Here is a 13,633-nt window from a genome sequence, read left to right as displayed (position 1 = left end):
CTGAATTTATTAGTTCTAACAGCTTTGGGGGGGCGTGAGGTTAGTGGAATCCTTTGAGTTTTCTACGTATTAGAACATGTGATCTCTGAGGCACCTGAATGGCTCAGCCATTAAGCATCTGCCTTCGGCTCAGGTCATGATCCCAGGGTCCTGGGACCGAGCCCCACATTGGGCTCCCCGCTCAGCAGGGAACCTGCTTCTCCTCTCACACTCCCCTTGCTTGTATTGCCTCTCTCACTGTCTTTCTCTGTCAAATAAATAAATAAAATCTTAAAAAAAAAAAAAAAGAAGAAGAAGAACATGTGATCTCTGAACAGAGAAAATTTTACTTCTTTTCCAATTTGGGTGTCTTTTATTTCTTTTTCTTGCTTAATTGGTCTAGCTAGGATTTCTTATACTATGCCAAATTAAAGTGGCAATAAGTGGGCATGCCTGTCTTGTTCCTGATTTTGAAGAAAAACTTTCAGTTACATCATTGAGTATGCTGTCAGCCGTGGGCTTCATATGTGGACTTTATTATGTGGGGTAATTTGTTTCCCTTCCTAGTTTATTATTTTTATCATGGAAGGGTGCTCAGTTTTATCAAGTGCTTTTTCTGGATCTGTTGTGATCATCATGAGATTTTTATTCTTCATTCTGTAATTGTGATGTATCACATCAATTACATTTCATAGGTTGAAATATCCTTGCACCTCAGGGATAACTCCACCTTGGTCTTGGTCATCTATGAGCCTTTTAATGTGCTGTTGAGTTTGGTTTACTGATATTTTGCTGAGATTTTCGCATCTATATTTTTTAGGGCTATCAGCCTCCAGTTTTCTCTTACACTGCTGGCCTCATAAAATGAGTTCAGACCTGCTCCCTCTTCTTCTATTTTTTGGAAGAATTTGAAAAGGATTATCACTAATTCTTCTTTAAATATTTGGTAGAATTCTCTGGTGAGCTCATAATCTCCTGCTCCTTTTGGTACCCTACTCTATATCTTTGGTTGGAGAGTTTAATCCATTTACACTAAAGTTACTGATAGGTTACTCCTACCATTTTGTGAATTGTTTTCTGTCCATCTTGTGGCTTTCTTATTCATCTTTTCCTGTCTTGCTGCCTTTCTTTGTGTTTCATTGGGGTTTTTTGTTTGTTTGTTTTGGGGGTTTTTTTGTAGTGACACACCGACTACTTCTTTGTGTAGGTTGTTTCTTTGTAGTTATCATGGAAGTTACATAAAACATCTTATAGCCATAAAAAATGATTTTAGGCTTAAGAATTTCACTTCGATTGCATACAAACACTCTATTCTTTTATTTCCCCATTCATAATTTATATTATTGATGTCAAATTAATATTTTTATATTGTGTATCAGTTAACATACTCTAGATAGTTATTTTTAATACTTTTATATTTTAACCTATATACCATAATTAAAAAGACTCAGGCAAAACTACTATAGTACTATGATATTCTGTATTACTCTATATAGGTACCTTTATGAATGAGCTCTGTACTTTCATATGCTTTTGTGCTGATGTTTACCATCCTTCCATTTCAACTAAAAGGATTCCCTTTAATATTTCTTGCAAGGCTGTTTTAGTGTTGATGATCTTGCTTAACTTTTGTTTATCTGAGAAAGTCTTTATTTCTCTTTCATGTTTGAAGGACAGTTTTTTTTAAATATAGTATTCTTGGTTGGTAGTTTTCTTTTCCAGTTCTTTGAATATATCATCTCACTCCCTCTGACCTACAAGCTTTCTGCTGATAAACCTGCTAGTCGTCTTATTAATGCTCATTATGTATGTGACAAGTCGCATTTCTCCTGTTTTCAAAAATCTTTTTCTTTGACATTTGACAATTTGATTATTGCATTTTTTAGTACACACATTTTTGGGTCCTCCTTCTCAGAAATCCTTGTGTTTCATGAACTTTTTTCCTCCCCCAAATTTGGGAAGTTTGGGGCCATAACCGCCTTAAATAAGCTTTCTGCCCCTTTCTTTCTCTTCTCTTTTTGTGACACCCATGTTGTGTATATTAGTCCTTTTGAACGCCCCTTAGGCTTTCTTCACTCCTTTTCCTTTTTTTTTTTTTTTTGCCCCTCTATTTGTATAATTTCAAATGACTTGTCTTAAATTTGCTGATTTTTTCTTCTGCTTGGTCAAGTATGATTTTGAATCCCTATAGTGAATTTTTCAATTCAGACACTATATTCTTCATTTCCAAAATCTATTTTTAAAAATGTTTTCTCTTCGTTGAAATTCTCAATTTGTTCACGCATCATTTTCCTGAGCTCGTTGAGCCTCTTTGTGACAGTCATATGGTAGTCTTTGTCAGGTAATTCACATACTTGGATTTTTTTTCCCTTTTTTTTGGTGTCACTTTCTGGAGATTAGTTTTTTCCTTTGATTGGGCCATATTTCTTTGTGATTTTCATGGCCTTATAACTTTGGTTTGGGATCATGCATTTTTAAAAACAGCCACCTTTTCCAGTCTTTATGGATTAGCTTTGTATAGGAAAAGATCTTCACCAATCAGCCTGGTTAAATATTCCGAAGCCTTCTCAAAACTTTTCTGTGGATGTGTATTCTTTGGACTTGTATGTGTAAATTTTCAATTAGAGGGACTTGTGAGCGTCTTTCTTCAGGAGCTCATAATCTCTTGCTCCTTTTGGTATCTGTATGCAGTACTGCTGGTTCTCTGGAGCTGGCACAACCACCCAGATCTCTTTTGTTCTTTGTGGCCCCAGCTTGTAGAGTACGCTAGGCCCAATTAGTACTCCATGTTAGGCAAGACAAAGACCAGTCCTTTGAGTACATCACCAAAAGGCGAGAACATTGGATGCACGTTCCACTCTCCTCTTCCCTCCTCCAAGGGAGGAGCTGCCAAGCTGTTTTGGCTTCTGTTTGCTGTACCACAAGTCCTCTGAAGCAGCAGCAACCATCCAGTTCTCTTTTGTTCTCAGCAGCCCAAAGGTGTCTAGTATCTGCCAGGTCCCATCAGTGCTCCGAGACGGGAAGATAGAAACCAGTCCCTCAGGCAGTCGTTCTCCCCAAATAAAGCCAAAGCGTTGCACCCACACTTCAACGTTTTTCCTCCTGAAAGGGAAGCTGGGAGTTGAAGATTCTTTCCCACTTTTTCCACACTGAGCTGGAGAGGGGGGTCTATGGTGAGTGAATGTGTGCTAGTCCAAACTTTTGCCTTTGTCCTCAGCAGTCCTCAACCTGGTGCCCTTCTTATCAGCATTTAGAATCAAGCAACACAGAAAGCAGTTCCTCTAAAAAGTCAGAACATGGACATACAGTCCAATCTTCACTTTCTCTCCCTCTGGGAGAAGCCAAGAGCAGGTGCTTTCTCCCAACTGTTGTGCACAGTACCAAAGAAGATTATGGTGAATGCCATGAATTTTCCTACGGAGTTTGACATGACTAGTTTTACACTCATTTGGTTTTCAGGAGCCCCTTAACTTGTTTCTGGATTTCTCACAAAGAAAACTGGTCAGTGTTGTGCTGCTGAGGCAGTGTCTCTGGTGGGAAAAAGAGGGTCTGGAGCTTCCGATTTCACCATCTTACTGACATCACTCCCTTCACCCTTTCTCTGTTTCTTAAAATGAAATTGTAAATATCATTTTTTGGGACTGTGACATTTGATTTTTCCAATTACCATTTTATTTCTAAACTCTCATTTCCCCGTGAAAATAAGCAGCCACCTTTACTAGCAATCTGTTTTTGGTAATCACTCAGTATGATCTGGAGCAATGTTATATGCTGGAAACATGAATTGTACATTACGTTAGTATCAAGGTTTCTTTCATATATCAAAAGTCTAATTAAAGAACTCTAAAAATTTTATTAACAATATTTACATTTAGTTCAGATTTTGATTCCAATATAGTCAAAGGACTGCACAATTCCAGTCCTCTTTTCTACAGAACTCTGAGACTGCATTAATTACTATGGCAACTAGTATGAATACCACACTAGTTCTTTTACTAAACAATGATTATTTTAAACACAAAAATAGAGCGAGTTGAACCCATGACATCATCTAAGGTACCTCTACAGGTTTATACTGATATTGATCTTCTCCGAGGCATCTAAACAGGAATTTGGGGAATGTTTTGAGATGAGAGATTAATTTTGAAATTTCTCCACTGTTTGAACATTTTCTGCTAGAATAACTGTCCTCATGATTTGATGGTACTGTGAAAGGAGTATTTTCTCTTTAATCTGGACAATAAAGAAAACCTCTGTAATCTGATTATAGTCAAATTATTCACCCAGTGGATAATGTGAACTCTCATTTCCTCTCTGTATCTCAAGGGTGTTCTCTATGTGAAGTGATCAGATGGTGTGCACACTAAGTTTGCTGATCATTAGTATGGAAAGAGGAGGATGTCCGAAATAACATAGTTACTCTGGAAGAAGCCACAGCTTTGCACAATAATCATAATTCAGCAAATAGACACATTCTTTTTTTTTTTTCCTTCCATGGCACACTGAACACAGAAAACATGGTTCAGTATGGTCTCTCATGCATTTATTTATATTCCTACAAATTTGGAAACTACTGACTACACTGCAAGGTCTTTAACTTAGACACTAATTTTTAAAGGAAACATTGGACATTTTGACCTTTCTTACACTGTTAAACCAGCTACATTTAGCTGAAATGAAAGAACAAAAGCTTTCTTAGCAGCTTAGATTAAATGTATTCTTAAAGTCTTTGAGACTTCAATACTGTTTCCAGGGCATTTGTGCAATGGTGAGAAAAATTTAAATATCAGAGAGAAAAAAACCTGACAACCATCGAAGAAATGATTTCAACTTGTTATGGATCATCTAGAGAAGCCTTAAACATGCAGAACTGTCAGCTATGCATATGGTTAAGCAATAATCAGGTTCCTTCAAGAAATTTAAGAAGAAAATTCTCTAATAATATGACTAACCATGGCATGAGTGACCTACAACATATCCATATTGTGCTTATTGCTAATTTATTCACATTCAGCTCTTGTTTAGCAATTAGTAGTTTAGAAAACATTTAAATATTTAAGCATGAGTGAGAGGTCTGTAAAGAGCCTAGTTTGATATTAGTAGCTATACATATGTGTGTGTATACATATACACAGACACATATGGCTATACCCATTTCATTTCCAAAATATTGAAAGATATATATGTATATGCATTAATATATAGAAAGTTAGAAGCATACATATATTCATATATAGAAACCTAGAAATATATATATGTGTGTATATATGTGTATGTACATAAGTATATATATGTAAATATGTACACAAATATGTACATAAGTACATATATATATTTCTACCTACATAGAAATAGGGGATATGTTGGAAGCTGTGGTAGAGAAGTCATTAGTTAGATGTAATGAAATAATTATAAAGAGCCACCACAGATCAGTGACATCTGTTCTGTAAAATATCAATAAAAAAATTATGTTATTGCTGAACACAAGCAACAAATGAAACAAAATGCAACTTTAACAAAGTAGCACTTAATGCATTTCCATAGGAAAGCTGTTATAATAGCTTAAACATTTTTATGCATAAGCATAGTTTAATCAAAGTTTTTTTTAAAGATTTTATTTATTTATTTGAGAGGGGGAGAGAGAGAGCAAGCATGAGCAGGGGGAGGGGCAGAGGGAGAAGCAGACTCTCTGCTGTGCAGGGAGTCAGATGTGGGGCTCAATCCAAGGAAACCTGGGATCAGGACTTGAGCTGAAGACAGAGGCTTAACTGACTGAGCCGCCCAGCCACCCCTCAATCAAAGTTTTTATATGTAAATACAAGTAGAGGTATGTATTGAGGCCACAGAAGAAGTTGAAAAAATGTTATAACCTTTTAAAAGATAATTTAAGGATCCCTGGGTGGCTCAGTCAGTTAAGAAACTGACACTTAATTTTGGCTCAGGTCATGATCTCAGGGTTGTGAGACTCCGCACTGGGCGTGGAGCCTGCTTAAGATTCTCTCTCTCCGGGGCGCCTGGGTGGCACAGGGGTTAAGCGTCTGCCTTCGACTCAGGGCGTGATCCTGGCGTTGTGGGATCGAGCCCCACATCAGGCTCCTCCGCTATGAGCCTGCTTCTTCCTCTCCCACTCCTCCTGCCTGTGTTCCCTCTCTCGCTGGCTGTCTCTATCTCTGTCGAATAAATAAATAAAACCTTTAAAAAAAAAAAAAAGATTCTCTCTCTCCCTCTCCCTCTTCCTCTGCCCCTCCTGTCACCTCTCTCTCCCTCTCTAAATAAATAAGTGAATATTAATTAATTAATTAATTAATTTAAAAATAATAAAATAAAAATATAATTTAAATTACTATAGTTCTCTGGTAATTGTGATTATTTATGGCAAATCATATATATACGATCATGTCATATGGTAATAAATCATGTATATTTTTTATATATGAAGATTTATATATACATATTTGAAAGGAAAATTTCAAACTAGTCCTTTCACTCAGGTAAGAAACATCTGCATTATCACTTACACTATTTATGAGTTCTATAAAAGCCTACAATGCTGGGTAACAACAGTATAGTTTTATGGATTATCAGACTAACTATCTCTTCTGAGAATGCAATAATTAACTTCATTAAATGAGAAGGAGGATACTTCTATTCTGAAAATGTTCTAGAATCTTTTTCTTCCAAAGTCAGAATAATTAAAGTAGATCACTTATTCAGACAATACACCCTGTCCCTCCTCCTTCCAGAGAAAACCAGAGGAAATAAACAGATTGAAGTCTGGGGGGTTTAGCATAGGAATGCAGAAATACTTCTTATCTGCAAGTAATAATTGTGTTTCAGGGATTGACTGGTCAATGACAGGTCTATTTATTAAGCCATTTCCTATACCCCAAACCTATGTTTCTATAGGAACCTAATGCATATAGGTCCTATAAAATCATTTTCTACTCAGACTCATCTCATTCAAGACCTGTCCTCCTTTATTGAGAGAAGAAGTTATCAAAATGTGAAAGTCTAAAAATAGTGGTTTATAATTGAAAGCCTAATTCTTTCTTAATTATAGGTGTGCTACAGTGGCACTATAATTAGAGATGACCAGGGCTCCAAAATGAGTCAGACTTTATCATTCACTCTGCACAAGGATGCACATGAGTTTCATAGAAGAAAACCCTGGAAAATGAAGATGCAGGGTCTTTTTCCTCATGCCTCTTGGTGGTTACAAGATTGTCCTCCAGTTATTGTCTCTCTCTAGCAGAACAATGTAAATATTTCATTCATATTTGTTTTACTGGTTATCCCTGATTTTAAGTTAGAAAATTTACAGCTGAAATTGGAATTCTGAAGTTCATGCACACTTACTGACTTTACTAAAGCAATATTATTATAATACAGTTTATTAAACTATTTACCCGAAATCTGAAAATACTTTAGACTTAAACTGGGTAACTCATATCATCTTAGGACAAAACAGATAGGTCCCTATAAAGGATAAAATATTCATCTTATAATTTTAAATGATGTGCTTTCATCCCAACAAAGATATACTTTTAGAAAACATTTGTTATGTTCCGACAAAAGACAACAAGTTATTTTTCATTCTTTAGCTAGTTACATATCTTGAAAATTTAGACAATGACCTGGCTTCTCAAATCAATTTCTCCAATGACTAAATCCAAAGCTCTTGGTGTGATAAAAACAAATAACTGGCTTGATAAACTCTCAGACAGTAGAAAATTTTTAATAATATAAATAATAAAATCCCTAGTCATAAACAGTATAACAGGAAAACGTTTTCAATGAAGCCAAACTAAGCTATATTAGGAAACATAAGATAACTGTTAGAACTTTAAATATTAGCAAATGGTAAAAATGGTAAACATTTTTCTTCTACATGTAATTAGCTTTCTTAGGTCTGAAAGTAAGCAGAACAGATGGCCAAGGAACAAAAAGTACAATACATGTCTTCAGTCTAACTTCAGCCCCCTTCATCTACATCTCCTTTCCTGACAGACCGGGCACCGTGATAATCAATCTGCCAGCTTTCACTCTGTCCTGAATCCACCTTACAGGAGCCCCAGGCATGCCTAGAGCCAAAGGACAGTTGAGAGAGGACGACCCAAGATGTGTGGTGAATGTTAATTTTAGAGATAGAAGCAAGGAGAATTTCCCATGTAGCATTTTCCACCAGAAGCTTAGAAATTCAACCAGACTACAGCTAATAGACAAATTATAAATACCCGAGGATTTAAGGGAAAGAATGTTAGTGAAAATCAATTATATTTTCCTTTCATAATGTCTATGAATTAGCCTCACCGTATCCAATACATTTTAAATAACACTCTAAAGAGAAATTCTTTTTTGGAAAGGGGAGCTCTTATTCCATCTCCATATTCTATTGCAGGAAACTTTATGTGAAATGGTGGAGGCATGATGAATACAGCTGGAAAGCCACTGTATCCCATAAAATATTTTTGGGAGTCAAAAGCAAAAATAAGATTGTCCTCACTATTATCATCTTGGAATCCAATTACCAAAGATTAATATGGTTAGCAAAATTATTCAAAATTACTCATGATTCAGCAGCACCTTTTTATTGAAACCAACTTTTAGAAACAAACCTTTTGTATACATAATTTCTCAAATTATAACCATGTCATATATGTCAATGCAAAAATTAACATGATAAGCTCCTATTCGCCCTGGTGATGTGTGCTGTTGATGTGGTGATGTTAGCTTCTGGGAATCAATACTAATAGAATAACTAGTGTGGCTCTTAAGTACTTTTGAGGCCATGTTCTTCTTTCTCTAGATATGGAGAAGCTGACTACAGTGTTATATGCATTGAGACCTAACCAAAGCTGATTCAGCAACAGTTCCCTTCGAAGGTGTGTTGAAAGGAAGTGTGAAGCCCTGCTTGAGTTTCTACCATTGTAATTCTGCAGTGCCACACACACAAACACACATGTAACCTAAAGTGAGCACGGGCACAGCAAAATAAACCCAGAGACCTTTATCTGCAAGTAAAGATGGGATATTGAAAGAACCCTATAGGGGTAAAAGGCCTCAGCACACTTACCAGCTGCCTGAATTTGGTCAAGTCCATAAAGTTATCTGAGATTTAGCTTAATAATGCATGGTATGCAAACAAAAATCATTGCCTTGATTATCAGGCAGAAGTAATGTGAGATTCAAAAAGATAACGGAATAAAGAAGATGTGGTATATACACACCATGGAATATTATTCAGCCATAAGAAAGAATGAGAACCTGCCATTTGCAACAACACTGATGGGCTGAGAGGGAATAATGCTAAATGGAATAAGTCAGGGAAAGACAAACAACAAATGAATTCACTTATATGTGGAACTTCAAAAACAAAACAAACAAGCAAACAAAGAAAAAAACCCAGACTCTTAAATACGGAGAACAAACTGGTGGTTGTGGGGGTGGGGGCAGAGATGGGTAAAGTAGATATAGGAGATTAAGAGTAAAGTTAATGTACTGATTAATGTATAGAATTGTTGAATCATTTTATTGTTCACCGGAAACTAACATAACATTGTATCTTAATTATACTTTATTTTTTTTAATTTTTTAAAAAGATTTTATTTATTTATTTGACAGAGAAAGAGACAGCCAGTGAGAGAGGGAACGCAAGCAGGGAGAGTGGGAGAGGAAGAAGCAGGCTCCCAGCGGAGCAGGGAGCCCAATGCGGGGCTCATCCCAGGACCCTAGGATCACACCCTGAGCTGAAGGCAGACGCTTAATGACTGAGCCACTGAGGCACCCCTGTTAATTATACTTTAATAAATAAATAAGCAAAGAGATAATCATAAGAAACTGTTTTGGAAAGCTATGCTACTAAAAGATATCAGTTTGCCTAATTACTCAATATCACTTCCCTGCTACTCTTGGAAGGGTAAGCTCTGCAATCTTATGTTGGCAAATGGCACACCACAAACTATGCTGGCAAGTGTATACACGTATACATGAATATACTGCCTATGGGAACCACGGTCTTCATGGAGTGAGTGCACTGAAACACAAGAGTAACAGCATTCTTTTCCCAGAGTCATCTAGCCTTCTCATCTTGTCTACGAGGGAACTTGAGTATACCAATCATGAAATCTTGGCATGTTGATTATTACATATATGTTTCTATGATTGACTGAGTTAAGGTATACTGTGAAGGTCAGGAAATGTGAATGCACAGTTGTTGAGAGTACTTGGTACTACTGTTGTGCAAACAAGCTAATGATAGTAACTCTCAACATATGTATACCAACCTGTAAGACAGTACCTGGAAATAATTAAGATTATCTTAACCAACATTAAGTAGCACTAAATAAACCATGATATAGTAGGTACCTTATTCATTCACATACTTCATTCACTTCAAGAGGAAGAATATGAACAAAATATATCAATAAAATAAATGAAAGCCGTACTGGGATACAAATAATAAAAACTGCTTCAAAATATACTTCTCATTAAGAACCATACAATATTCTAATTTATTTTAATAGATCCATTATTATGATCAAGTTAGAACACTGTGCTACATTAAGAGTATTTATATACATATTACATATATGTTCATAAACGGAAGCATATTGTCATCAGTAGCAAATTTGTATTATAACATTCATACATAGAACTGCATTAAAGTCAAAGTAGCTGCTGATAGATTGACCACACTTCTGTGCTTAAATTGCAGTGCTTAAAGAAAGCCTCAAGGTCCTGCGCTCCCGACACATACCCAGATGTCTATTATCGGCTGTGGTCTGCCCCCCAACTTGTTTTCCTATCATATATCTACTTAACTTAAGTTAGTTGGAAAAGATACCAGAGGCAAGGTAGATGAAACAGTCTTCAGATTATACTAATTCTGGAGTGCCCTAGATCTCACTCAAGCAAATTCAGATACATTCAAAGATTTTGTTGGATTATCAGAGATCATCATATGTTATATATATTTGCCTAAAACCTAAGTTTATTAGCTGCATTAAACATTTTAATAGACTGAGTTCTTATATAGAGAAAAGAGCATAGAAAGAAAGAAAGAAAGAAAGAAAGAAAGAAAGAAAGAAAGAAATGAAATGAAAGAAAATTATACTGACATCAGGTTATTGGGCTTGTCCTATAAACAAATACCATATGGTTACAATTTTTTTGAAAAGTAGAATATATTTAATAGACACATTGTAATTATGCTACCCATTTAGACCTGTTAGGCATGACAAAATAGAGATGGAGCTAAGGATAGGGATGGGGAAGAGAGGGGTATAAAAACGAGGTTCAGAACAGACATTGAGTTAGAGACAGAGATGGGGGTTACTATCACATAGTACCGTCGTGTAGAGCACAGGAGGGAGGGAGGGAGGACAAAATTTAAAATGGTCAAATTTTAAGATCAAAATCAGAAATTAACAAAGCAGAATCTCTTACCCTGAAAAACTCTTTAGTGGATCCAGAGTCTAATGTTCCATAAGCAATTTCTGTTTGCTTAGAAAGATCCTCAGCACTTTCGATGGGAGACACCATCCTCTCTACAGTCAGGAAGGCAGCTAAGTTAGCCGTGTAGGAGGAGATTATGATCAGGGTAAAGAACCACCACACACCTCCAACAATGCGCCCAGAGAGGGATCTAATAACAAGTATGAAATGGATTTGTAAAGTGAAATGAATGACCTAATTAAAAAAACAAGTTAGCAATATAATGCAAATATTGACTTATATGGGAATATTTAACTTAAAACTTTTCAATATATCTGCTAGTTAGTAAAACTGGAAATTATTAAGCATTCTGGGTAAGGAATACAAATTAGCTAGATTTAATGAGCCACCCAGAGGCCAAAACTTCAGATTCCTCAGATTCTTTCATAATTATAATGACCAAATCGTCTATGGTACGACATCTCATAATGAAGCAATTTCAAGAAATGTGCAAATAATCCAGCCAACGCCCATCCTACTATCCATTCATGACATAAGTACACATGAACAAGAGAATTTAACATCACTCGCAAAACTCACAATAATGTTGACAAACAAAATCAAATATTAAAAATAAAAGAATGTGCACCATAGATGAGGATTAAACTGAAGAAACACTCCCCTTAATTCAGACAATGAAGTTCCAAAACCCTCAGAAAGGTCCAAAATTTCATTGGGTTTTTGTGTGTACAAAAACATAGGTTTTAGATACAGTGCAGGATAGAAAATGGGGAAAAAATGATACAACAAACAAAGGGATGACACAAAATATAATTCTTAATGAATAAAAATCTGAGGCTTCCTGGCATGGACTGCTACCACCCTGTTCCTCTGTGCCTCCTGCTTAAGAAAAAAAGACAACTCAAGGAAAAAAATTAGACATTAAAACGTTTGCCGAGATACAAATTCCTAATTTGCAATATAATAAAATAATAATATTTCTTTGACCATAAATTCATATGTAAAATATTTTTAAAGGCTTAATAGATCCCTAGTAATTTACTTTAAACCCTACAGAGGTATAGTTATGTAGATATGGAAACTGATACATAGCTTATTATTTTGAAAGATTTGGCGAGATTCTAAGTATAAAGGGATTAAAAAGTAAAGGGATTTAAGTAATATTAACAATTCAATACAATAACATTTTGGGTTAATAACTTTGTTACGTCTAACAATTAAACTTGTTACAGTGAAGGGGAAACATTTCTAAAAGTTTAAATTACAAACGTTTGGTAATTTATGGCCTAAAACAGACCTCCTGACATTTAACAGTAAGAAATACACCTTTGTAGAATTAACTATTCTGGAAGTCAAAAAAAAGTGGGGAAGCTTATTTAAAAGTAAAGATTTTTAAGAACATCTATTGCTAAAAGAGAAAGAGAGAAAGTGAGCGAGCAATGAAAAAAATGTAACTAAGAGCCTTTATCACAGTCTCTGAGAGATGCAAAGAATTAAATAAATATGATAGGATGGAAGAAAGTTAACTTCTCTCTTATATCCTGGAAAGGGTATTAAATACATGTTAAATTTAAGAAACCTCTTGTGTAGATACAGCCACTCTCAAAATGTTCACTATTTATTCCATAACAGTGGAAGGTATAATTACAGGCCATGTCCCCCATATTTAAGAGGGCAGCTCAAATTCCTTAAAACAAGGCTGACTTTTTAGTAATTGCTTTGACACTATAAACTGCATGGTAATTGGCAATGTATTTCAGAATCTTTTTTATAAGTAATTCTGTTCCATTTGTAAAATAAACACCAGTTAAAGATATAAGTTATTCTCTATTCCAGTGCTTAAGTCAGATTTAATAAACTTAGATATGCCAATTTACTTAGAGTTTCACAAGATATCTCAAAAAAGTTATTGAACTTACACATCACTCAAAAAAGAAAATTCTTGAGCAATTTATTATTCATTTGTTAGTGTTTTCAAAGGATCAATTAATGTTTCTGAAAGAGTTCCTGAGAAATTTTATGCAGGGGGCAAATTCAATTTATGTCTTATGGTGACAGACAACAATGGTTTCTCTAATTAAAAACAAATCTTCACCTCTCTGAATCGGCACACAAACAAGCACAATATGCTACCATTTCTTTTTTTTTTTTTTATCCTACCATTTCTTTTAAATCTATATTAAATAATTGTTTAAAGAAT

General features: G+C 35.3%; 1 protein-coding gene across 1 annotated transcript in view; it reads right to left on the bottom strand.

Moving 5' to 3' along the window:
* The window catches only part of GRIA2 (glutamate ionotropic receptor AMPA type subunit 2), a 146,695-nt gene that overhangs the window by 22,769 nt on the left and 110,293 nt on the right, over positions 1-13,633 (bottom strand). Inside the window, exon 12 of the mRNA XM_087866547.1 lies at positions 11,425-11,623. Within this exon, the coding sequence (XP_087722673.1) occupies positions 11,425-11,623 (199 nt within the window). The remainder of the gene's footprint in view (positions 1-11,424; positions 11,624-13,633) is intronic.

This window comes from Ursus americanus, chromosome 13 (genome assembly GCF_024610735.1).
Source record: "Ursus americanus isolate L20-20 chromosome 13, mUrsAme1.1.p, whole genome shotgun sequence".
NCBI lineage: Eukaryota > Metazoa > Chordata > Mammalia > Carnivora > Ursidae > Ursus > Ursus americanus.
This window is presented reverse-complemented; position numbering and strand designations above follow the sequence as displayed.